The 27,996-nt window shown below is 36.6% G+C and overlaps 1 protein-coding gene across 1 annotated transcript in view; it reads right to left on the bottom strand.

Moving 5' to 3' along the window:
- Positions 1 to 27,476, bottom strand: part of LOC131044735 (26S proteasome non-ATPase regulatory subunit 12 homolog A) — a 37,870-nt gene extending 10,394 nt beyond the window's left edge. Inside the window, exons 1-6 of the mRNA XM_057978132.2 lie at positions 27,145 to 27,476; positions 25,488 to 25,676; positions 15,063 to 15,170; positions 14,856 to 14,960; positions 14,573 to 14,629; positions 14,234 to 14,430 (exon numbers count right to left, since the gene is read on the bottom strand). Coding sequence (XP_057834115.1) covers positions 14,234 to 14,430; positions 14,573 to 14,629; positions 14,856 to 14,960; positions 15,063 to 15,170; positions 25,488 to 25,676; positions 27,145 to 27,240 — 752 coding nt within the window. The 5' untranslated portion in view covers positions 27,241 to 27,476. The remainder of the gene's footprint in view (positions 1 to 14,233; positions 14,431 to 14,572; positions 14,630 to 14,855; positions 14,961 to 15,062; positions 15,171 to 25,487; positions 25,677 to 27,144) is intronic.
- Positions 27,477 to 27,996: the final 520 nt, after the last annotated feature.

Genomic DNA, 27,996 nt, shown 5'->3' with positions numbered 1-27,996 from the left:
TATAAAGGAAATTCGATTAAATTCGATTTTTTTAAGAGTAAGTTTGAAATTCAATTAAATTCGAACCTCATTCATGAAAATCGCCGTATCCTGTGACTTAGTATATATATACATTGTAATCTGCATCTATATCAGATAGAAAGCGAAAACTATATTCTGACAATCACTTAGCAGTGAACCTAAATCAGACTGAAATTAAGTACATTGTGTTCAATATTTAAAAATATAAAATTACCTAATCATATAAATCTGATCCAAACTTAACATGGTATCAGAGCCAGCATAAGAAAAAGATCAGATCAGAGTTATATAGGTGAGATTACACTCTATATTTTCTCAAATTCTTCAACTCCCTTCTACACATCAAAATGGTGAATGGTGTTAAGATTCGAGGATCGACTTGATGGAGCTTCCAACTTTGTATCTTGGAAGTTTAGGATCATGCTTGCTTTAAGAGAAAACGAATTAGATGAATTCGTAAAGAAAGCTATACCTGTACCTGATGAAGAAAGTGAAAAGCCTCAATGGATGAAAAAGAGTAATAAAGCTATGAAAATGTTGGTGGATGCAGTAAAAGACCATATTGTACCAATTATCTCAAAATTGGAAACGGCCTATGATATGTTCAAATCATTAGAAAGTATGTATGAGATAAATAACACTAGTAGAGCTCTCGCATTAAAGAACAGCTCCACCATGTTAAAATGATCAAGGGCGAAACTATCACCGCATACTTCATGAGGATAACAGAAGTAAGAGACCAGCTCTCCACCATTGGTCACACAATTGAAAGTAAAGAGTTAACCATGTTGGCCCTCAATGGTCTTCCCTCTTCTTGGGAATCATTCATTCAGGGGATAAGTGCACGATCTAAACTCCTAAGTTTGATTGTCTAAAAACTGATTGTATTCAAGAAGAGTTGAAATTAATCACAAGAGGGATTGGACAAAGCTCCACGATTGAGGACATTCATGTACTAGCCACACACTCCACCAAGAAGAAGGGAAAGAAAGGATACTTCAAAAGGAAGAAAGACAAAGAATCAAATGGTGTTTCTACATCCAAGAGAAGGAAGGATATGTCAAAAGTACAATGTTTCAGATGTGACAAATATGGTCACTATGCCATGAAATGTCCTACCAGGACCATGCCTCAAGCTTCCATTGCACATATTGACGAAACCCTTCCTCAAGGAGATTCAGATGGATTCATCTTCTATTCAGCACTTTCAAGTCATGTGGCTACCGGTCACAACACATGGATAATTGATAGTGGGGCATCACGCTACATCACGGGATTTAGAGAACACCTAGATAACTTGGTGGAGAATACATCAACTGAAAAAGTCGCCATTGGAGATGACTCTAGCTATTCAGTGAAAGGAGTTGGGACCTCTACTTTACAACTAAATTCAGGCATCTCTATACAATTGACTGATGTATTATTCGTACCAGGGATTAAGCGAAACTTGGTCTCCATACCAGCCTTGGAAGACAAAGGCTACCGAATTGTTGATGTGTATTTTGTACACGACCAAACACAGAATAAAATACCCAGAGGTATCTTATCCTCTCTTGAGTAAAGTTCTCGACTGCTGAAGATCTCGCCGAAGGATCAGTCGAGGCAACTCCAAGGTTCTTGTATGTGGGTTCTCTACGTGTGGATAAGCTCTTCGTGGTATGATGTGATTTTGCTGGAATCACAAGGGGACTTACATTCGATTGCTTGAGCGTCTGATTTGCTTTGAATATTACTGGAACGCAGGATTTCACTGGCCTAGATTTTGAAAAAGGAAAAAAGGATAAGGGCAAGGGAAGGATCTAATTCTGACACTAAGAATGTAAGAGCAATGAATGACCTTTGATGAAATTCTAACTAAGTCTTGTTTTGACATCCTAGGACCATCCCCACAAGGTTAGTGCGATCTTCGGAGGAAAGCTTTATGATGTTTAGATCATCACTACAGGCATAGACACCATCAGGCTGATGCATGTCAATGAAGAAGCGACAATTGAAGTTAAGCTCAAGCTGGATGATTTCAGTTGACTACACAAGGCAAGTCTGATATCAACAAACTGCTAGTAGTATGGATATACAAATTTCACCATCAATCAAACACATTTCTTCCACTCATCTAATAACATGAAATCAAATCTGAGAAGTATAGAGACCATGCAAATTGTTGAATCGACCCATAGATTTCACCATTTCTTCAATGAAGTTTACAAGTCTTTTACAACAACATCTTGGCAACAATCTTTGCCTTCTCTTCCTATTCTACTCTAACTGCTATTCTATTTGCTATTAATCATTAGCTATTCTAACCTCTATGAACTAACTATTAACCTTCTAGCTATTAATGACTAACTGTCAGCCTTTACAAATGAGGAGCCAGGGCTTATATAGCGCTCTCAATACAATTCAATGGCTCAGATCAATTTTAGATCAATGGCCGAGATTTTACAATGAAAACCCTAATTAGGGTTTGTTACAACCAACTCAATTCTGACCAATGAAATAATTGCATTATTTGGGACACATGTCTTCTCTGGAATATTCGACCAATGGATAACGGGGGTAGGTACATCGAAGTTTGTGCCATCTTTGATGAGTCAGGTGCATTGAATCTGGACACGCTGAGGTGGACCAATCCTACTGGAGGAGTGATGACTGGGATGCCACCTTGTCTGACACTTGCAACTTGGTAGATATTCAATTTGATGATGCTGAGAAGCTAACTTTAATTAACTCTTCTGAAACTGTCTGCCTCTTCAACGAATCCTTGCTTTAACCTCCTTTGTCTTCAATATGCAGGATGGATGGTGTACCTTTCCTTGGAACGCTGGATTGGAAGATGTCGTCCTTGATGATGCTAGACTGGAGAAGGTCGTCCTTGTTGATGCTGGACTGGAGAAGGTCGTCCTTGTCTTGGCTTGGTCTTCTTTCAACTGCAAGACAAACCAAAAGATGATTAAGGACACATAATAAATTCATTTCAACATAGTATTTTACACCTTAAATCATCAAAATGAAGTTTGTTCAAGATTCATTCTAGGGACAGGCTCTATAAGAATTTCGCCCTGGACCCCCTGGAAGGGTCAGGAGCGAAATTAGCCTTCCTGGCTCAAATTGTTCTCACTTTACAACCGTACTTGCTTAGATACATGCCCAAGGACGCCCTCATTCTCAACCAACGCCAATCTTGATGCAAATTTGGGGCAAAAGAGAGGTTTTTAAGAATTTCGCTCTGGACCCTTTGGAAGGGTCAGGAGCGAAACTCACCTTTTAGGACAAAATCTACCATGTTTCAACTCCAAAATACCTTCCAAGGCAAGCACACACTAGTTTTCGTTCCTCCAAAGCCCAAGGATCCACGCCTTGACCTCTATCATGAGCAATTTGAGTGAAATTGGGAATTTCGCTCTGGACCCTCTGGAAGGGTCAGGAGCGAAATTCTTGTTTTAGGCTTATTCCTCCATCTTCTTCACTTTCAATTTATCTTGCAAGGCTTAAATAACCTCCCTCCAATCTTTTCATGCCTTAGGAATCAAAATCCTATCTTGACACAAAGGGGAAATAGTGATTTTGATGAATTTCACTCTGGACCCTTTGGAAGGGTCAGGAGCGAAATTCACTTTTTGCTTGCCTATTCACACTAAATTTCACTTTCTTCACTTCACTTCATCTGGACTCCCTCATATTGAATCCACTTCTCAACTTGGCAACATTGGTTTGATCTTCACAAGGTCCAAAAAGGAGAATTCGCTCAAAAAACTAGCCAGGGACTAGACCTATCCAGAATTTCGCTCTGGACCCTTTGGAAGGGTCAGGAGCGAAATTCTCATTTTAGCTCAAAATTCACACTTTTGATGGTCAAACATCTTTCCAAGGCATTCCAAATAGCTTCTCTCACCCTAGTCTAGGCCTGACTTAGCACAAAATTTGGAGAAAAGGATGGTTTTAGTGTTTTTCGCTCTGGACCCTTTGGAAGGGTCAAGAGCGAATTTCTTGTTTTGAGCTCATTTCTTCATATTTGATGACTCTTGGCAATTCAAGGACATGCCTAAGGACACCTCTAATCTTGATCCACACTAAACTTGGCATAAATTTGAGGGAAAATATAGGTTTTGCACAATTTCGCCCTGGACCCTTTGGAAGGGTCAGGAGCAAATTTCACCTTTTGCTTGTTTATCCTCACTCAATTCCATTCTTTTCACTTTGTTTACTTGGACTATCATCCTTGGATCCCTCTCCCATGCTTGCAACATTTTATTTGACCTCAAAATGACTAGAAAAGAGAATTTGGCTAGAAATCATGGCCAGGGACAGGACCTATAATGAATTTCGCCCTGGACCCTTTGGAAGGGTCAAGAGTGATTTTCCTTTTCTAGCCCTAAATCATCATTCTTTCAATCCCAATCTTCTTTGCAAGGTAAAATTTCATCTCTTTTCGCCTAAGGAACAAGGTTTTAAGCCCTAGCAAGGTTGAAAATATGGGTTTGGAAGGAATTTCGCCCTGGACCCTTTGGAAGGGTCAGGAGCGAAATTTCCTTTCTTGGCCAAAACCCTCATTCTCCAACGCTTTCAAACATCCCCAAGGATTTCAATATGCCCATTCTCTCTTTCAACATGCCTTGGACATCAAAATTGGGTCAAACAAGGAAGGAAATGCATCTTAGGTAGATTTTCGCTCTGGACCCTTTGGAAGGGTCAGGAGCGAAAATCTCATTCTAGGCTTGATATTTCATCTTGTATTGCTTTCCATCATTTCTCAAGGCAAGAATATGTCTATCCCTCCTCCATCATGCCTTGGACACTAAGAACTTGGCCTAACAAGGAAGAGAATGAGGTCCATGAAGATTTTCGCTCTGGACCCTTTGGAAGGGTCAAGAGTGAAAATCATGTTTTAAGCTTGATTTTTTTCATTTCTCCAACTCTAAACCACTTCAAGAAGGTAACTAAACATCATTCTCATGCAAGGAACAAAGTCTTAAGCCTAAGCAAGGTCAAAAGGTAGGCTTGTAAGGAATTTCGCTCTAGACCATTTGGAAGGATCAAGAGCAAAATTCACCTTCTTGGCTAGAATCCTTCATTTTTCAAAGCTTTCAAACATTTCCAAAGTCCAAACATGTCCACTCTTCCCTTCAAGATGCCTTGCAAATCAAAATTTGGTCAAACTAGGGAGGAAATGAGCCTTAGGAGGATTTTCACTCTGGACCCTTTGGAAGGGTCAGGAGCGAAAATCACAATTTGGGCTTGATTGTTCATTTTTCAAACTTCAATTTTCTCCTGGAGGCAACTATAGATCATTCTTCATCAAAAGAGCAAGGTTTCAAGCTAAAACAAGGGAGCAAATGAAGTATATAATGAATTTCGCTCTGAACCCTTTGGAAGGTTCAGGAGTGAAATTCTCTTTTAGGCTAAAATCTTGATCTTCAAAACCATCCAACTCCAGCTCAAGGCAAAAAACATACTAATTTATCTTCCAACGTGCCTTAGAGACCAACACTTAGTCAAAATTAGAAAGGAAATGAGAGCTACAAAGATTTTCACTCTGGACCCTTTGGAAGGGTCAGGAGCGAAATTCACCTTTTGGGTTTGATCCTTGACTTTTCCAACTCTCATCCTCTTGAGGCAAACATAGATCCTTCCTCATGCATCTCCACCTTGGTCCTGACTCTTGCTAAAAGAAAAATGAGTGTTTAAAGTATAAGTGACATTTCCTTATATCTTTCTTCTTTCTTATACTTTAAGTTATATTCCATATATACTGTCAGGATGTTTGAGAGTGGTTTCGGACCTCCAGGAGTTATATTGCAAAATCTAAATTTTTGGAGGATTCTTCAGATTTCCAGACTTAGTCAAATTTCAGGATCGGGACATTCCAGACTTAGCCTAATTTCAGGGCATTTGAAGATCATGATGACATTCCAGACTTCATCACTCACCAACTCAACCTAACTCAAACCTTCAAGGATGATACTCACTCACCAATCAAGACACAATTAGCAACAAGAGCAAAACCAGGCCCTGAGGAAGAATCCCAAAGAAACCCTAATTCTGGGGTCCCAAAGACTCACCTTAGCTCAAGCAGAGCCTGCCATCCTAGTGATCCCCCTCGCGACACTCGAAAAGCAAAGGCTAATAGACAAAACTCTAAAACCTAGAAAGCAAAACCCCACAAAGCGAAAAAAGTAGGGGTCCCCATTTGCAATGGGGCGATGTGTGAATACGTCACAACATGAATTACTTTCATGGATGGCAAGGTCCTAGCATGGCCCAAGAAGACAAACATCAAGAAGGCTCAAACTATAGGGGTTCGCCATGGGTGTCTCTATCAACTTTGCACTATCTCTTCTCAAGCACTAATTCATGATTCTTCAAACACGTGAGATTTGGCATAGAAGATTGGGACATCTTCATTTTCGTGCTCTACTTTCGATGGAAAAGATGGTGACAGGACTTCCCAAGATTAACCAAGAACGTGAAGGTACTTGCAAAGGATGTGCCTTGGGAAAGAACACTAAAGGTACTTTTCATAACAGTGAAAGTAAATCTAAATATGTTTTAGAACTTATTCATTCAGACTTATGTGGGCCTATGACAGTAGCTTCCTTAGGTGGGTTCTTGTACTATGTAACTTTCATTGATGACTATTGTAGGAAAACTTGGATATATTTTTTGAAAAGTAAAGAATCTGATGAAGTACTAATGAGGTTTAAGGAATTCAAAGCCCTAGTTGAAAATATGTCAGGGAAAAGATCAAAACCTTAAGATCAGATAATGGAGGAGAGTATACCTCTAATAACTTTGAAAACTTTTGTAGTGATGCTCGGATTAAGAGGGAGTTTAGTGTTCCCTATAACACTCAACAAAATGGTGTGGCAGAAAGGAAAAATAGGACCATTGTAGAATCAGCCAAAGCCATGATACATGACCAAAATCTTCATACCTCCTTTTGGGCTGAAGTTGCTAGAACTGTTGTTTGTATTCAAAATAGAAGTCCTCGCAGCATTTTAGGAAACATGACACCCGAAGAAGCATTCACTGGAGTAAAACCTGAGAATCTTTGGTTGCCCAATATACATACACATACCCAAAGATAAAAGATCTAAACTAGAACCTTCCGGCAAGAAGGGAATTTTTGTAGGCTACAGTGAAACATCTAAAGCCTATAGGATATATATTCCTAGACAAAAAATAATTGAGTTAAGTAGGGATGTAATCTTTGAAGAAGATGTTGCATTCAGAAAATCCACGAATATCCATGAGATAGACATTGAAGATCAAGAGCCTCCTCAATGTATGGAAGAAGACCATACTCCTGAGATTCAGAGGGAGACTCGTGAACTTGTGGAAGATCTTAATCCAAATGAACCCTTGGATCCTACTGATGGACCTCGAGAAATTGTTGTAAACCGGAAAAGACCTCTTTGGGCAAGAAAAATGATGCAAGAAGCTGAAGGCTTTGCAGCACCAAAAGGAACCTTTAGGGAAAGTAAAAGACCACACAAATTCAACAACTATGTTGCATTAATGAGTGAGATTATTGAGTCAAAACCCACTAGTGTTGAGGAAGCTTCTAGTCTTCAAGTTTGGAAAGATGTTATGATAGAAGAATACCAATCTATTCTAAAGAATGATGTTTGGGACATTGTTCCTAGACCAGAAGGTAAATCAGTTGTTTCCTCTAAATGGCTCTTCAAAATTAAACATGCTGCTGATGGTAGTATAGAAAAATATAAAACCAGATTTGTAGCTCGAGGATTTTCTCAAAAGGAGGGTATTGACTACGAAGAAACCTTTGCTACTGTTGCCCGATATACTTATATCAAAACCTTGATTGCTATTGATGCATCTAAAGGGTGGAAGATCCATCAAATGGATGTAAAGACGGCCTTTCTCAATGGTGTGATCGAGGAAGAGGTCTACATTGAGCAACCTGAGCGTTTTGTGATTCATGGGAGAGAGTCTCATGTTTGTAAATTAAATAAGGCATTGTATGGTCTTAAACAGGCTCCTCGTGCTTGGTATGAGAGGATTGATCATTACCTTTTGGGCTTGGGTTTCTCCAAGAATGATGCAAATTTTAACCTATATTTCAAGGTAATTAATTGAGAAATATTGATCCTAATTCTTTATGTTGATGACTTATTAATTACAGGAGAAGATCATCTTATTATCAAATGTAAGCAAGAGTTAGCATCTGAATTTGATATGAAAGATCTAGGTCTATTACACTATTTCCTTGGTTTAGAAGTATAGCAGAAATCTGATGGAATTATTCTAAGTCAAGGAAAATATACCATTGACATTTTGAAAAGGTTTGGAATGATGGATCGTAAATCCATGGTTACACCTAGGGAAACAAACTTGCATAAGTTAAGAGAAGATGCAGCTTATTCAGACTTGGCAGATCCCACTCTTTGCAGGCAAATGATTGGGTTCTTGGTGTACTTGGTCAGCACTAGACCAGATATTTGTTATGCAGTGAGTGCACTTAGTCAGTTCATGAGTGAACCAAGACAATTACACCTGGTTGCGACAAAACATATTCTGAGATACCTACGGGGCACAATTGGATATGGTTTAAAATATGATGATGTAGACCTGAACATTCATGGGTATACTGATTCTGATTGGGCTGAGAGTGTAATTGATTGGAAAAGCACATCTGGGTGTCGTTTCAATTTGGGTTTAGCTATGATCTCCTAGTTCAGTAGGAAGCAATCTTCAGTTGCTCTCAGCTCCACAAAAGCAAAGTATATTGCAGCATCCATGGGGGCTCGAGAAGTTGTGTGGCTCAGAATACTTCTTGGAGGATTGTTTGGACAATCCTTAGACCCTACTATCATCCATTGTGACAATCAGAGTTGTATAAAGCTTTCTATCAATCCTGTGTTTCATGACAGAACAAAGCATGTGGAGATTCCTTATCATTATGTTAGAGACATGGTGGAAAGGAATGTTATTCAATTGAAATATGTTAGTACAGATGAACAAACTGCAGATATCCTCACCAAGCCTCTTGCAAGAATAAAGCTTGCATACTTTCGAGGTGACCTTGGTATGGTTGAAAATGTAGCTCTAGCTGAGATTGAGTCTCAGCAACATTGATTTGTTTTCATAGTACTAATGTATTATCTAAGATGTTTAAAGTGTAACCTCTTATCAATACAATCTTATTAATCTGATATGGTTCATGATTAGTGTCATGTGTGTGACTCCATGACTACATTGGTTCAATGCTTGATGAGCCCCTGTGAACATTATTGTGAGGTGACGATCTCTCAATGATGAACACTTGTACTTCTGATCATTATCGTAAGGTGACGATCTTACGATATTGATTGATCATACCATTATGATGGATATCATGAGACGTGATATCTATGGATATGTCATAATGGTTTATATCTCTAGTAGTAATATCTATGGATATGCCATAATGATGGATATCATGAGACGTGATATTTGTGGACAAGCGATAATGGTAGATATTACATAAAAGGAGATATTCATGGTGGATTTCATGTGACGTGAAATCTGTAGACATGCCATGTAATAATATCTTTAGATACTAAGATATATCATGACGGTGGATATCATGAGACGTGATATCCATGGACAAGCCATAATGATGAATATGATCTAAAGAGACATTTATGGTGGATATCATGTGACTTGATATCCATGGACATGCCATAAATCCTTTATATCACAGTGAGGTGATATCTTCCTCTTACACATACAGTGAGGCTACTCATACCATCACCATAAGGTGATGCATCTTACTAGAAGTTAGAAGGATTCCTCCCTAGCTAAGAGGGAGTGTTGAATATGTAATATCTTCAGTCGGAATTCACTGATCAAGTCTATACAATTCAACTGTCTGATTGGCCTATCGGCCTCAGACATTTGAATATATATTATCTGCCTGACATCAATTTCTATTATTATCGGTCTTCATTTAATATTGATTTAATTGCTGATCGATTTCCTTTTCTTTATTAAGTTGTTTGTTAATGACTGATAATGATCGGTTATACTTAACTAATTGTAACTTCGTGTTTAGTTAGTGTTTCGATTCTTTGATGAGCCGATACAGGTTTAGCTAGCCACCTCTTCATGTTAAAGGGGCACGGCCCTTAAGGAAGTCCGTAGATATATTATTTAAGGATAACATGATTTCCTTAGAACACATGAAGGAGAATATAACAGATCGAAATACTAAATCAGTTAAAAGAACTACGTACGTGGAAGATATAAATTATCTGTGTGAGTCTATATATATATATATATATATATATATATATATATACACACACATTGTAATCTGCATCTATATCAGATTGAAAGCGAAAACTGACAATCACTTAGCAGTGAACCTAAATCAGACTGAAATTAAGTTCATTGTGTTCAATATTTAAAAATATAAAATTACCTAATCATATAAATCTGATCCAAACTTAACATGGAATAGCTTCGAATATGTAATTAAAACAATTTCATCTTATCCAACATCAAATGAAAGAAGGTTAGAATGATAAATTGAGACATTAAAAATACAATTTGAGAAAACAAGATTACTCATTACAAAATAGCAAAAAAGGAGGATCTATCTCAGAAACCATTAATAACTAAACTTCAATAAATATCTTATCCAAGAAGTCAAAGAAATTCTTTGCTTGAGAATTGTAACAAAGCTTTCACTTAAGTAAAAGGTTTCAGTACGAAAAGCTCTCACTTAAGTAAAAGGTTTCAGTACAAAAGGATCCTGATTTGACACGTCATTACACCGAAGTCTGAGAATCTTATTAATTCATAATTAGTATAGATATTCTATAATTAATTCATAAACTACAATATCATCAATTCCTCATAACAACTTAGCCAATTATGTGACTGTACTCTTACGCTTTGCATAAGAAAACAGCAAATTTGTGTACAAAGATGAGTTACTTTAGTGCTGTAATGAAAGACACTACTGTTTGTATTAATTGCAACATACTTTAAGTTCAAATATCACAAAAGCATAACATACAGGTGCTGAGTGTATCCTTATAGGCCTTGTGAAGGCAGTGAATTAGTAAGATTGCAACCATTTTTAAAATAAATCCACCACAATGACCATATCTAGGACAAACATGCTCCCACCAACCCAGAGAATTCTCCAACCACATATGAGAAGTGTGGAATCCACTGCTAGATAAAATCTTCACCGCATATGAATGGTAAAAGCCCAATTCTTTCACCTGTGCATTTGGCAATACAGTTTTACCTACCTGACTGGGAATAGACTAAAAGGCGGTTAGGAAACTGATACAGGAGAAACTACCACATAAATTCAAAACATAACAACCTAATTGCAGTATAGTAAATAATCGTAAAGCTACTATGACACCTCTAGAACTGCCATGGCACAAAGAAAACCACCACCCAACTTTTTCTGAGGAATTTCAACAACAAAACTTCACTATGTTTTTGTTATGTTAAAAGGAACCTACATAAATTGTTGAACTATCTAGATCACATCAGAACCATCTGCAACCTCCATAGGCCCAATTTAGAAAACCAATGCGAAAGAAGAGGTATGACAGTGAGGGAAACTTCTTATTAACAAAGAAACTAACATTGAGGTGACAGACTATCAATCATGACTTGACAAGGCATTACTCAAGTCTTAACATCTTATTGATCTATAATTTGTATAGACATTCTATAACCACTATAATAACAGAAACCTCGCCAATTATTTGTAACAACTTAGCCAACTATATGACTGGTGTCTTATAATTTGTTTAAGAAAACAATGAATGCATGGATAGAGAAGAGTTGTTTTAGTATTATTAATGAAAGAAATTACTAATTGCCTCAGTCACAAGAAACACGAAGAGAAAAATATCACACAATCAGGTATTGGCACAAGAAATTGCCATGGAGAACCAAATGTTGGAATGGAAGAAACCTCGAAGAAATGAGGTGATTTTTTATCTTGCTCTCTACCTCCACAAGACCTTTGAAGTCACATTCAGCACCTTCATAATTTCCTACACTTGTAATTGCTCTGCAACATGTTGCAAATGTACAATCCCAGCCACACACAACTCCCTACCAAACCCTCAAACAAGAACTTTTCAACCTATAATTGTAGAATAAGAAAACAAGTGCAATGAATGAATTTTCTTTGTGACAACCACTTGACAGTGCATTTATACAGCTCTACATGAGAAAAGATCCAAACAAGAATCCCAAAAAATTATGAAATGAAAATGAAATCACTTCCTATTGTTCAATTCCTCTTTGACTGACCCATTTTTTGTTTCCAGCTAGTTACAGTAGAAGACCAGATGCTTGCAACCATCTTTTAAGTTTGTCTGAGTTTGAATCTTAATCACCACACAGGTCTAAGAATCGTCCCTGTAAATTGCCATTCCTAGAGTATCACGACTACTGTATCTCAGGAGAATGCAATTCCACCAATCCGAGGAACTCTCCAACCATAGACAAGCAAAAGGTGGTTTGCTGCTAGATAAAACCTCTCCTATCTATGAAGAATTAAAACTCAATTTTGTCACCAGATCAATGTAAGAATGCAATGCTACAAGCAAAAATGCCATAACACAAGTAAAGTCTCCACCTTGCAGTTTCTGGGGATTTTTAAATGATAAAATCATACCATGTTTCTACTCTGTTGAGTTGAACCCACTTCCACTATGATTGAATTTAAGGTGTCCAATTACACTACGGAACCATTCCACAAACTCTATAGACCCCTAAGCAAAATTTCATATGCTGATCTTGTTGAGAAAAATTGAATTGTGGGTATTTGAGAATGGTTCAAGCTAGATAAAGTTGCACACATAATTGATTTGACTAGAGATACAACAGAGTGCTTGGTACTTTAAATGTAACAACCTTCTTATGATCCAGTTTGTATCGCACCTCCCCAATTAGAAGGCTTTTGGACCCAAAATCTTAAAGACAGAAAAAAAAACTCCTCCACCCCTTACTTCAAACATCATTTGGATTTACATGGCAGTTATTCTTTCAACATAGTTCAACAACTTTCCTGCTCTCACCTCCTTGGTGTTATCACTTATTCTTGAACATTAAAAGCAAGGTTTTCAATGGACAAAAACAAAATTCTTTCTTCCAACTATTCTTGAGCATTAAGAGCAAGGAATTCAAAGGACTAAAACAAACTTCTTTCTTCATCAGCTAGCATGGAAGGCTCAAACAGAAATTAATTGTCAATATTCACAATAAAACACTACTTCATGTATGGAGACAATTCTAATCTAAATGCACATTTTCCCACTTATTCAAAAGTCTAAAACGGACCATATCTACGTTTCAATGTCCTTGCTCAATCTTAGAGTCTATCTTTGCTCAAGTACAGCCATATATTGTCTACAACTCTAAACTTATGCTCAACTCTGTGTTAATCATGTCATGCCTTGTACTTAGGTTGAGACTCCTCCATTTTTACATGAAATGACTCCTCCATTTTTACATCCATTTCATGATCGAAGTAGCCAATAATTTTTACATCCATTTCATAAATCATTATTATTCAATATTTATCTTGTACAAACTTGCATCATAGTAGCCAAGAGGCATCTCTCCTAAGCCCTGACCTCTATGATGCATCTTAGAGATGAGTACACTTTTTGAGCAGGGTAACACAGGGGATAACTTTAGGCATTATGACGACTTTGCCTAAAATTTCGATATCTACCGGCATATCTTCTACCATTTCTTGCAACAGCATCCTAGAACGACATCTTTGTCTCCACATGTCTACAAAACTTGCATTTTATGGTATACATATTTTGTAGGTGTTATTCCAAAGTGATAAAAAAATCTTTCATTTAAGAAAAATATTGTATGGTTCCATGGTAAAATAATGTTATGATAATCAAGAATCAAATTATACAAGCTGATTTGATTTTAATATACTCTAAGTATTGTTACAAACTTAAAGGGCAATAGGCCAATTCAGTGAAGCCACAAGATTTGAAATAAGATTGAAACACATTGATATAGAATACTGGTGCTCACTGTATCTAATGACGGCATTTAGCCTAATATAAGTGGTTAGTATCATATGGTAAGCCCACTACCGTGCATCTTCATCAACAAATCTCAGAAGTTAATATAAAAAACAAATGCTTATGTTTTCAAAGACCCATCAGTTGGCAGAGAAATTTTGTCAGACATCTTTACCTACCTAATCATTAGCTCATAGTAGATACGCTTCAATTCCAGTATTGAAGGAATTTCAGGAGGAGGCTCCTCAACCATATTATCACCTTCCTTTGGTTTCTTTTTCTCCTTTGATGTATCAGCATCAAATCCTTTAGGGTTGATCTTCCTAGAGAGTATCTGGGCACGCATGTAATCTTTCCTATCCAAACATAATCGAACCTGCAAAATGTTGCCAAATATAATGAATAGGATATACCTACTGAAAGACAATGGTGTTTATATTTCTAAGTCAAGAAATTGAAGTGCAAATATAGGAACTAATCCCACAATGTCCGTGAATATGTAATTTATAAATTAGTACCTGTTCAAGGATAAATGCTATTTTTTCTGTCTTAGCCATTGCTCCAAATGTCTCTACCTGTAATATGAAATAGTGTGAATACATCACAAACCACGATTAGCAGACAAAAATTGAAAACAGGAATAGATGTAAAAATTTCATGATCACCTCAACAAAAAAAAGCAATTTATCTGCCATGTAAACACATACATGTTTTTCGCAAACAAACTATAAATTACACAATTTGAAGCACAGTTTTCCAATGATTGCTGTGAAAAAAAGTAGAAAGGAGTTCAATACGTACAGCAACTTCTTGCATTAGGTCAGCCGCCTCAGCAATAAAACCCTGTTCCTCTTTTATTTTTGCAAGCTTTCTGACCAATCGGGCCCTTTCTATTTCAACATAAATCTGATACAACTCATCAATAGTAAAAATAAATAATATTATCCAGAGAATAAAATATATTGCAGCTATAGAAGAGGAAGGAAAAACAAAAAAGCACCCACACACCTTCCCAGCAGAGACATTATTTAGTGTTTTGATGAGCTCAATTCGCGTATCCAGGTCAGGTGTTTCATCAATATACTGCATTGCTTGTTGGACCATGGCAGTGACTGCCTGCATGCACCACAAGAGATCACTTTTAAGTTTAACAATGACAACCAAAGGTTGGCCAAAATGTGCATACCAAACAAAGTATACAAAGCCCTCGAAAGTATGGATCAATTTTTATCTAAATCCTCGGCAAAAGAGCATGTAGTACAATAAGGTTAGCTCACGTAAGACACACAAATAAAGCACAAATATTATATAGAAAGGTTTGCCTGATATATTAATCACATTGCTAGAGCATGTTCACTGACTACAACAATAATTGAAATAATTATTGTTTACAAAGAAGCTTTGTCTATTAGATTATATTTCATTTAATTATTTATAAATTCAGTATTTGCACTAACAATTTGCAGTTGCCTTGGTTTCAGGTCTAGGGTTTTAGAGTAAACCAGTCCAAACAAATAGAAAATTCATAAATGGATCATCACTACTGCTGACTCCAACCACAAGTGATTAAATCTGCTTTCTACTGTTAGGAATCAATAACAAATATGATACACACAATCAAAATTTAATAAATTGTATTGTAAATAATTCAAAGAGGACTAAATAGAGTGTTCTGATAAACCCGTCATTACAAACAGTAAACAATGAAGTGAATGAACAACCAGTAGTTACACAGTATGCATTTTCAGATTTACTAATGATAAGCTTGCCTTTCCACAGTAGCCACCCACAATATGGCCAACAAGGTTTGGTAGAGGAATGATGTTCCACTAGAGTTTGGAGCTAATCTTGGACTGCAGAAATTCTTGAATAAGTGTGAACCCAATGCTAGTTGTCACGTGATTGAAGCATGAGATCTGATGCAGGGTCACTATGAGAGGTGGCTGGAGGAATTTTATGACTGGCAGCTCACAAAGCAGGGGATCAAACTGCTTCTGGTCGCTTGTTTGCATATATAAACCCTTAATTCGCTGTTCTGACTGTACTGTGTGCTAGCTTGGCGTATCTGAGCATTGCCTAACAATTCCAGCAGTCTGCCTTGCCTTCTAAAACTCACCCAGCACTGTGAACAGGCTCAGCCAATACCTCCAATGTTGCAATCAACCTGGCTGGCTGCTAGGGTTTTCATCCTAGCAAACAGAACTTATGATTTTAATTTTTAATCCCAAAAATCACATCAATCTTCAATAACTTCGCCCAGACAGCAAAAGGCTGATTTATACCTGATTCAAAATTGGTGCTAGGGGCCCAAACATGGCCAACCGGCAAAAGGAATATTTTTTTTTATTTTTTTATTTATTTAAAATATGGATCAGCCCAAAATTAAGCACCCAAATTAAAGTTTCAAATATTTTATTTTATTTATTTATTAAATATTATGGGTGTGTTTAAAAGCACTTTTTAAATCAAGGCTAGCCAACCCAGCTAATGAAGGGGCATGACAAGGTACACGAAGTTGCCTGGCACAAGCCAAAAATTTGCATCCATCAACCTTACTCAGTCTAAGTTCTATTTACATCTTTTGAGTACTGTAGAGAGAAAGGATTTGATTGAAGGTAATTGGTATTTCAGTATTCCACAAGGACAAAAGAATAAACGAAGAAAAATATGAGTAATAACAAAATGGAACAGCAAATGAAGGTTATGCACAAAATGTATTCACCTACAAATCAAAGTGATAAAACTTGGGAAGTCAAGTAACACGAACTGATATTAGATTGATAAGAAAATGATAAAAGCTACAAAACTCCGGTTTTCCCCTCAGTTTTTACACTTGAATTCCCAGAAACCCTGACAGTAGTTGCATTATGGCATAAACTTTACTGATCTAAACATTACATGGATATGATGTAAACCACGTGCCTAAGGACAGAATAGACCATAATATACTCTTAACAATGTTTTGTTGAGATACATAACATCCCCTCTCACTTAGAGAGCAATGTCCCCAAAGGTAGCAAACAATCCAAAGTTAAACGGTCAACCTAAAGTAGCACTCGGATGGGTGAACTCCTAGGAATTTCCCAATGCAACAAAATATTAGACTAACAATTTTGATATCAAAGGCATTCAAGAATATGAGCCCACAACAACTTTATCATGAACAAAGCTCTAATCAACAAACCCTGTAATACTACTTTGCAAAACCCATAATTGAGAATGTGGGTTTTTAAGTAAGCCCCATTACAGTTCATGCCACACAATATATGTTTTTGGGAGATTTTGATGCTTCCTCACAAAATCCTTGTTTTTCAAAATTACATCTTTGACCAGAAGACTTTGAATTTCACTTTGAAAAGTTGCACCTCCCTGTACCATGAAATCTTCATTTCTTTTGCCAGTATCTTTTGGGCTCAAAGTGACTTTATCCTCCTTGCCTATGATCAGCAAATTTACTACATAACACAAGCATACCTACTCTTTTAATCCAGGAAACAAGTTCACTTCATCAAACAACCGAACCTCAATGAGAATGATAGATTACTGGCATGGTTAATTTGAGATTTCGATGCCAATTCATGCATCATGACCATTCCACTAGTGTCATGGCAGTCATTCATGCGGCATGGCAGTTTTGTCCTACTGTATGTGGTGGTTTCCCACTGTCATGGCAGTTACACGTGGCAATAGCAGATTTGTCTTGTCATACATGGCAGTTTCAAGTGTTTGCAACACAAAGTAACTTTGAGGCATGGTAATTTTGAAATTTCCATGCCAATTCATGCATCATGACCATTCCACTAGTGTCATGGCAGTCATTCATGCGGCATGGCAGTTTTGTCCTACTGTATGTGGTGGTTTCCCACTGTCATAGTAGTTACACGTGGCAATAGCAGTCTTGTCATACATGGCACTTTCAAGTGTTTGCAACACAAAGTAACAGCTATGTTACAATGTTTCTTCCCATTCTGGCTGATGGAGATCCTTTTGCCTTTGAAGGATCTCTAGCAAAGCATAAGAGGAACCAACCAATGCAATGCAACCGACAGGGGTTTTAGAAGAGTATATTCATATATGAGCAAATGGCAGTGAGTAATCACTTATTAATACCTGATGTTTACTCTATGCTCCTTGTGATCTTTGCATAGCAATATTATGAAGATGGAAATCAATAGAGACTCTGCAATGTGATGCTCCTCTGTGCTCTATGTTTTGACCCCAATGCTATAGTTAGAAGGAGATGTTGTGCAATTGCAACTTCCAACTGGATTTCTCTACAATGAAATTTGTAAATTTATAATCCCATTCCAATGCACTCTAAAACTGGTGTAGTTTTAAGTCCATCCAAGTAACAACAGCATAAGCAAAATAAGATCAGAAGTGTTTTATCACAACAACAACAAAATTGTGGGGAAAATAACAAATCATGTCATATCAAAACAGCAAGTTCCTAATGGCTTATAAAGATTTTGCTAACTTCTGCATAGTAGCAAGATTCTCTATAGATTTGACAAAGTCAAAATGTTACAGGAATTTATGGTTGCAATAGACAAACCAGGGCCAATTGCTTGATCAGAAGTCTTTTGTTTGTTCTTTGTTTTGTTTGTTTCCTATCTGACCAATTTGGTCATTATGGGTTCTCTCTTGATCACATGTTGTAAAAGGGTTGGGGCCCTTTCAAAAACCACAATTTTATCTGTAAACAAAAAAAAAGGTAGTCTAGGAATTAGATTTGTGCTTGTTATGAGCACTACCCTAGAAGCAAAGCTTGTTTAAACTCTCCTAAATCCTCCAACAACTGTTTAAAAGCAAATTCTTAACCACAAATGTGGTGATGGTAACAATGGCATGTGCTTGCTCAATCCAACCCTTCAAAAACCCGTGTGCCTATAAAATCTGGTCTCTGATTGTTAGAGCTATTCATTTGATAAAAAATAGCACTTCAAGGTATCAAGGAAATGGTCATAGCATCAATTGTTGGGATGATTCAATTCCAAGTAACAAACCCTTAAGCTCTCTAATGTTGAGTGGTCTCCTTTTGTTCAGGGTGTTCCTTGGAAAGCCCATTGTGATGGGACCACTTGGGCAGACTTCCATCCCACTCAATGAAATTTGTGGGTATCCTTCTTGTCGATTAACATAGTGCTAATAGTTTAATTTGGGGCAAAATCAGCTCCTTGGGTCAGTCAAGGTTCACACTCATCTTAAGGGAAACCTCTTAATCACTTTCAAGTTTCTGTGCAGCATATAGAATTTCAGCATCACCCCTGAAGTTATTTCAGCAAAATAAGATTTGCACTGAGGACTGCATATTTAATTTAGGTGTTTCAAATCTTATGAAACCCCCCTTCTCCACGAACCCCACCTCTCTTCTCATTACTTTTCTTTTGCACATGATTGTTTTGGATTGGCAGAGGATAATGAGATTTTGAAAGCATAGCTGCCCCGAAGAACACATTGATTTACAAAATTCTGCTAGGTATGGTGGAAAATGTGAACACTCGCTTCAAGAAAAAACAAAATCTAAATGTGCTACGCAATGGCTGAACCTCACTTTCTCAGAAAATGGAACTTGTGTCTTTCGTCAGTAACTCTCTGATTGGCTGCCCCACTCCCGAAACTCATTTCGACAATCATGTGCTCTTTTTTAATGTTGCCTCAAAAGACAATCATTGTATTGCTGTTGCCAGCAGTGTGCTATGGTCTCATCCTCAGCTTAAAAATATAAGACGTCTACATAAATCTTGGGCAAGTCTCCAACAATGTTGCCAAATTTATGGGCTGCAACTTCAACCTTTTTCTTGCAGTCAAAGAAAAACTCAAAAACACTATTGTTTATGTATGTATATGAAAAGGTCAAAGAAAAACTCAAAAACACTATTGTTTATGTATGTTTTGAAAAGGAGGCACCCTACCTTTGGCCCATTAAGGCATAAGAAACTTTGAAGGCCTCATATCAGCTCGTCTGTGTTAACTATCTCTGATTTTTCATAGCCCTTCATAATTGAGTTCAATGTATTTGGATTTGGAGTTGGCATAGTGCCTTACCAAGTTGATCATTCCATTGCTTTTGGAGGTTGGTTTCTCATTGATAGGGAACCATGCATGTTTGCATACAAAAAAGAGATATTGGTTGTCTGTGTCTTGCATGTAGTCGCCAAGAAGCATTAATTGCTTATAGGTAGTAAGTTTCTCATCAAGATTGACTACCTTAGCTTAAGACATCGGCTGACTCAAGGGACACTTAAAAATGGAGAAAACTGACTTGGTAAATTGTGCATTTGAATATCCATATTTGGGATTTTTAGTTGCATAGTCTACTCAGAGGACAAACTTTGAAGAGAAAAACACTTCAAGCTTGATAAAAATGGATCAGTAAATCCAAATGGAGAATAAAAAATTGAGGAATATGTTGCAGTACATCAGTTGTAGAATATCTTGTTCCTTTTTATTGTTGTAAAATGCATGTGTGCATAACAAAGATTGTAGCATTGAGACACAGTTCCAATTTTATCATCAATTTTTTTGGTCCAAGCCTTATAAAATGATGTTTGGAAATAGACTTGAAAAGTTCAAATACATGCAGAAATATTGTAGCAAGTATTTTGAGTTGTCATATGCACATAAGCCATGGCTGCAAGAGGTTTTTTTAAAACCAACTTTTGTCTGACGTCAATTTTATACAGCACATTGATGGTCATCTACAAGCATGCTTATCAGGCCAAACGTTTGTTCCATACAGGGAGCAGGAGGGAATGACATATGGCCATTGACAGCAAGGTGAGAATAGTACTCATAATGAATAACACTCCATAAAAAGAATGTTGATTTGGTGGGTGAGTGACTTGAAATCCACATTACTTTCATTACAGGCATTTCAATTTCACAGCTATTTGTATTTGTCGTTGATGAAAATGTCAAAGTTGTAAAATACAAGATAAAGGCAGCTATTTAAAAGAGGTGATGGTTAATTCATGATGATGAATGTTCAATCAATTGTAAGAATGTGAACAGCACAGAAAATATTGAAGCAAGAATCTCCCAAGAGAGAGCACCACTCTACTTGTAAGCATGCGTGTTACAACGATAAGTCCGGGAGGACCAGCCAGAGCAAAAGCTTAAGCATCAAGAGTGAGAGAAAAAGATGAAGGTCCCAAAGAGAGGCAGTACAAAACCAAACTAGTTTTGCCAAGTTTAAAGTTCAAAAGCATACTCCAAGAGAGCAAAATTTGTCAGTCCATGACAAGTGATGAAGAAAATATATGTCGCTTGAGAAGATGTAAGGTAAACCTTTTTCTTCTCATTATAGGGCATTTCTGAGATTCAAAATTCTTTGCAGGATCCATATCAGATCACAAAAAAGAAGCAAGTTCATGAAACTAACAAAGAGTTTATAACATGTTTTTAACATCATACAACAGGAATAGGCAAGAAAGAGATGTAAAGTCTGATAGAGAACAGAGCAGAGACAGAAAACAACCAAGAACCAGAGAAAATTTTGTCAACAACAAAGCCAGCTGCTGCTGCATTTAAGTTAGCTGGCAGTTACGCAGGAGTCCTGGCAATTTCGCTTGAAAGTGATGATTCGCTATCAATGAGAATCCCACCTCCAAAGGCAATGGAATGGTCAACTTGGCAAGGCACTATGCCAACTCCAAATCCAAAGATTTTGCAATCAATTACAAAGGACTATGAAAAATCAGAGGTAGCTAACACTATAGCATAGACAAGAGCTAATATGAGACCTTCAAAATTTTCTTGTGCCTTAGTGGACCAAAGTAGGTTTGTCTCCTTTTCATATGCAAACATACATAATTCCCTATCAATGAGCATCCCACTTCCAAAGGCAATAGAATGATCAACTTGGCAAGGCGCTTAACCAACTCCAAATCCAAAGATATTGCACTCAATTACAAAGGGCTTTGAAAGGTCAAGGGTGGCCAATGTTAGCTAAGACAAGAACTAATGGAAGACCTTCAAAAAGTTTCTTGTTCCTTATTGGACCACCATAAAGTGCCCCTTTTAGCGAATCTATCCAAGGTAGGCTACTAAAGAGACATTCCTACCAAATTTTAGTAGAAAATTGTTGTCCTTTGGAAACCACAAAGTTTCTAAAACACTTATGGGCAGAAGGCCACCTTGTGTGGCCTTTATATTTGTATGGTTTACAAGAAAACCTTCTAAGAAAATAATGCAACCAATGCATTCTAGGGATTGCTTCGCAAATTAGGACTTAAATTCTTTTGCACACTACCTTTCCTTAATTATTATTCTAAGTACAACATCCATATGTTGCAAATGTTCAGCTATTATTTTATTGTCGAACAGAATATTGTCAACAAAAATGAGGACAATCTTGTAGAGGAACCTACTCTATAGCTTATACCTCAATGGATGGAATGTGCTAAGGGCATTGTATTATCCAAATAGAATGACTCTAAACTAATAGTGGCCCTAATGTGTTCAAAAGGTTGCAGTCTCTTGATCCTAAAATGGTATTCAGATATGCTAATCCGCTAACCTCAACTCAATCTTCGAAAAATACTTAACCCCATGGTCAAGCAAATCACAAATAATAGGTGAGAGTAATTTGCTCTTGAATCTCTAAGTTCTATAATTGACATTAAAACCCATAGTTCTTCTTGACCAAGACAACAAGATTGATACTATGGACAATAGCTCATCTCTTTAATGGTTCCCAGTTCCCACACCAATCACTCCATTTCAAATTTCTAAAAGTAATCATAAATGAAAAGGTAAACTAGTATAACACATGCTAAGGTCTAATTCAATTATATGTCCCAATCCCTTTTCTAGCTTTTTGGGAAGCTCTTCGGATACTACACAAAATTTATGCAACAGCTTTGAACTTCAAAATATTTTTGAGCTCACTGATCAGAGGAGTTGGTATCTATACAATAAAGATAGGCCATAAAGCCAAAATTGAAAATTCTCTTTTTAATAATTTTAGCCATCTAAAAGTCAACAGTCTAAATCTCCTTGGACACTCCTATGATTCAACATTCTCATGTCTGAAGCAATCAACTTCTTTCCCAAAGAATTTATCTTCCTGCTGATCTCTGACATAAACACTTTTTGGCATGATTGCGGCGGCCATGATTACCAGCTGATGCCTAATTCCACCTTCTAGTTTGCAACATTCTAAGAGAACAAAGGGCTGAACCTGCAACATCTATAAATTAAAAAACAAAATATAATAATAAATGGGGGCAGCTGCACACCTGAGATGGACTCACACCTTCAAATCCAGTTGATAAAACACAAGGTCAAGTGGCAAGTCTTTATATTACTCTAATAGCAACTCGATAAGAGATACAATGATGCACCTTGGAAACCATTGGAACTTTATGCTCAAAGCCTATGAAACCATGAATATGCTATTGATCGTTACATAGACATGAATACTCTACAATTCACACCTTTAATACATTGACACAAACCATAGACCTAAGGACAAGATAGATCACAATATACTTCAAACACCACATGTATCTAGGACCTAAGTAAACAACATGGGTTGTGTTGTTGGTTCTTTTCATTTCATTATTAGAAAACTTTTGGCTTAGATGTGTTACAGCTATCATTATGTATCTGCCCAACAATAGGGGGAACAACACTGACCATTGCAACTAGGCCAATGGATGAAAAAACAATTTACAGTCTTAGTACAGAGTTAGAAGGCAACCAGAATTAAAAGGCCTCCAAGATGGACTTGTAGTTCAATTGGAAGTCTCAAAGTAAAATCTTTTTTGGCTAAGGCCTGACTAATGTTGTTTCTGAAATATTCCATTGCAGTACCTATACACATTAAAAAATCTCCTACCTATTTACATTATATACTTAGCATCAAAAGTAGATGAAGAGGAGACTGACCATGTTCATGCACCATCTGAGAATTTAATTTAAAAACTATAGTCTAAGTAAAAGCCGTGACCTTCTTATTTATGAGCAATAGAAAACAAAAGAGGTAAAACCATGACCTATTTCAAATAAGAAAGAATATTAAATTATAGTATTTCTTGGAGAAGATTGTTAATCCTTACTTATATGCAAAAAGATAATGTGTTCCATCCATGGTTTCAAGCATTACAGATTTTGGAAGTTTATTTGTGTCATGGTATCTGCTGAGAGTATGATCAACCTCGCTTACAAAGGTTTGGAACAATATGCTATTTCCATCGATCAGTTCAAGAATGTTAAATTTTAAACTCGGTTTCAAAGGTTATCTCACCAATTTTTCACATCTATCTCACCTGGAAAAGGCAATATAATTTCAGATAAAGACACTTCCAGAACTCTTCAATGCAAAATAGTAAACCCTCCTACAATTGGTTTCCAAATCTGGATACCAGTTTGTTATCTTTTCGAGGAAATCTTCACTTACCAGAAAAATCATATTGTGAGTATTTAATACTTTCAAATTTCTTTTGAATTTTCTCCTCTGCAGCACATTTGAACTAAAAAGGTCGCATATGTCTGACAGGCGCCTTTAGTATGATTGTATGGATCATGGACCTTTCTACAATTCAAAAGATAAATTTCAGGTTCTCTATCAGCTCTCAACGGTTTCATAGTATTTCTAATTTTCTAGCTCTTTTATGTTTGTTCAGCAAAGCTCAGGTTAAAAACAATCTGACCTTTTCTAAAAGTGGTTTGCAAGAAAAAAGCTCACAAAATATTACTTGTCAATATGGAAATTCTCATAACAAAGTAAACCATATTTTACTTTCACTGTCCTTGTCACTAGCTTTGCAGATTCCCAATAAATATATAGTTTTGAAATTTCCCAACAAATCTGAATTCATAGGATGCAAGATTGATATAGCTTATTGCCCAAAACCAAAATCACTTAAAATGTAAAAAGGCTAATCATCTGAAAAGCTAAGAATAACTTTTAAATTGAAATCGTATCAAAAGTTAGATAGAGCTATAGCATCTTTTTCAACATTCTACATTGAAAACTGTGAAGTTAGCATGTTTCATATCAAATTCTTAGTTTCCATATTTCAAATGTTCTAGTTATCCCCATCTTAATGCCCTAGCTTGTCGTAGATAGCAACACTCAAAAGTAGCAATAAAACATCCTTGTGAGACATATACAATATTCATTCCTTAATGAGATCCTCTATAGTAAGTAATTAGCCAAAGGTTCCTTTATATAATCAAAGTTCTTCTATTTATGGGATTTAAATAAGTTTTTGTCAACTTTCCAGCATACAAGTCAACTTCTAGAATCTTTGAATCCTAATGGAAACAGTGTTCTCCCCAAGCATTTGAAAGTGTAAGAAACATAAACTATAAAAAAATTCTCTTCTATTTGCTTCTTAGCAGAATTCAAAATTTTAAGTCCTTGTAAATGTTATAAATAACAGACCTATATATGCTATATGGTATCATTCATGGGTTATATACCTGCTTAAGCTGTCCTCTTTTCTTGGATAGAAGAGTAATTTGCTCATTTAATGTCTTCCACGCACGTGCTTCATAGCAAAGCTGCACTATTGCAACTACCACTTTTCGCGTACCAGAAACATCAGCAAGAAGCCTGAGCTGCTTCTCTATGTCTAAAAGAGAATTAATAGCCAGATCCAGTTTGCCTTCCTGCACAGCAACACAGAAACCAAACAATGCAAGAAGACCAAACATTAGACTATCAGATCAGAAACAAGTCATGCCCACTTCCAAGAACAGCGTCAAATCATAACACATGGAATGATGTGAAAATACCACACTACTATATAAGCAACAGGTCACACTTGTTTCCATCAACGGCTTAAAATTATTACACAATGAAAAATATGGAAATACCATACAATTATCTAAATACAGGTCTCATTTGTTTTCATGAACAGACTCAAAATCATAATCCAGTGAATGATGTTATACTATTATAAAAAAAACCGTCACACCCAATTCTGTGAATAGAATCAAAAGCATAATGCAATGACTGAAGGGGAAGTACCATACTATGATACCAAAAATAGGTCACACCCATTTCAATGAACGATTCAAAATCACAATACAATTAATAATAAGAAAACAACATACTATCGTATCAAAGACAGATCACACCTGTTTCCATGTACAGACTCAAAAGCATAATATAAGGTATGCCATAGAATTATTATGCTATTATGTAAAAAACAGACCAGATCCATTTCTATGAGCAGACTCAAAATCATAATGCAACGAATTTAGAGGAAATACCAATATCATATCAAAAACACGTCACAACTGGTTCTATTTACAGTCCCGGAATCATAATAAAAAGAGTAATGTGAAAGTATCATACTATTATCTTAAACACGGGTCAGATCCACTTCCATGAACTCAAAATTATCATACAATGAATAAGTATGGAAATACCATACTATCGAATCAAAAACAGACCTGTTTCCATATACACACTCAAAATCATAATGCAATAAATGATACAGAAGTATTATACTCTATATTAAAAAAGGTCACGCCAGTTTCCACAAACAAACTCAAAATCATAGTTCAGCATTTCCCAAAAAAAAAAAATGCCGACTGAAGTTAGTCGCACAAGAAAATAAGAAAGAGAAACAGAGAGACGTAGACAGAGAAAGAGACAGAGACAGAGACAGACAGGGAGAGAGAGGAGGACACGAAGCTGCAAAACTGCCCATTCCCCTCTTGTTTAATTACACATCCAACTTTCTGGGTTTCAGTTATACCGCGTAAAAAGTATAATCTGCAAGACCGGCGACTGCTTATTGTGTGAGAAAACTGTGTACTGATTTTTGATTGACAAAAACGGGTGGTTTTGGTCATTCTAATGAATTTTGGGCCAATTTATTTTGCAAAATTATTGTGCTTTTACCTCACTTTTTATATGCATTTGTCTCTCTCTCATTTCGGCCAGGCCGAGATCAAGAGCAACTTGTGCTTTACCTAGTCAGAGTCTAAATACTAGGCTAAAACTGAGCAGAAATCCCAGGAGTCCCCAACGCATCGTGCATTCGAGAAAAAGATAAAAAAAGGTTATGGGTTCCAATCCTATCATTGAGAATTGAAGTATGTTAAAGGCAGAGGAGGGCATGTGTACCTGGAGAGCAGTTTTCTTGTGTTCAGCAATGTCAGAGTCAAGGGCATCCACGACACCAGATTTGTGAGAGTCTTCCTCCATCCCTCTTCCTTCCATTCTGCTTCTACTGCAACTCTGAACAGTTATGTACGTTCCTTCTCAAAGGCTCTTCAAATTCGCAACCCACGGACTATATGTTCAGAAGCGTATTTTGCCCTCCGTTGAAGCGTAAAAACAATACTTCCTGGGTTTTTAGGTGAAATATCCGTGTTTTATAGGAAATTGGTAACCCTTCCTAAAAGCTTTTAAACTAGCGGAGGCACCATAAAAGTGCTACGTTGCGCCGAAAGGTTTACAGGTATTTTTAAGTTTGATTACTATTGTATTTCATCAGTCCTGCTATTAACAAAGGAAGGTGTTATTAACTCTCAAATATTTATAATTTTATTATTAAATAGTATATATTTGTTGTATTATTTTCAGTGATTGTGTGTTATCATGTTTCTTATTATTTTAAAAAGTTAAAAAAAATGTTATATGGTCTTTTGGCTTGCTAGTGAAATTGAATGGTTTTGAATGAGCCCATCACGATCAAGTCTTGTTGAGTGCAAGACCTCCCAACACCTAAAAGGATGAGGTTGGGATCATGCCCCAAGAGGACGAAGACTATTTGATCTTTGACTCTTAGCGAAGAGGTTCAGTTTATGGCTTGTGCTCATGTATCAAATTGCTAAACGAATATGGATTTGTGTAAAACCCTTAAACAAATAAAAATATTTAAAAGAAATCACAAAGTGACATATACATTTTTAAGTGTGTCGTCAATTTGAATTTGAAAGTTTAATAGTTATATCTTACCACAATCCACTTTAA

This window comes from Cryptomeria japonica, chromosome 3, assembly GCF_030272615.1.
Source record: "Cryptomeria japonica chromosome 3, Sugi_1.0, whole genome shotgun sequence".
In the NCBI taxonomy this organism is placed as follows: Eukaryota; Viridiplantae; Streptophyta; class Pinopsida; order Cupressales; family Cupressaceae; genus Cryptomeria; species Cryptomeria japonica.
This window is presented reverse-complemented; position numbering and strand designations above follow the sequence as displayed.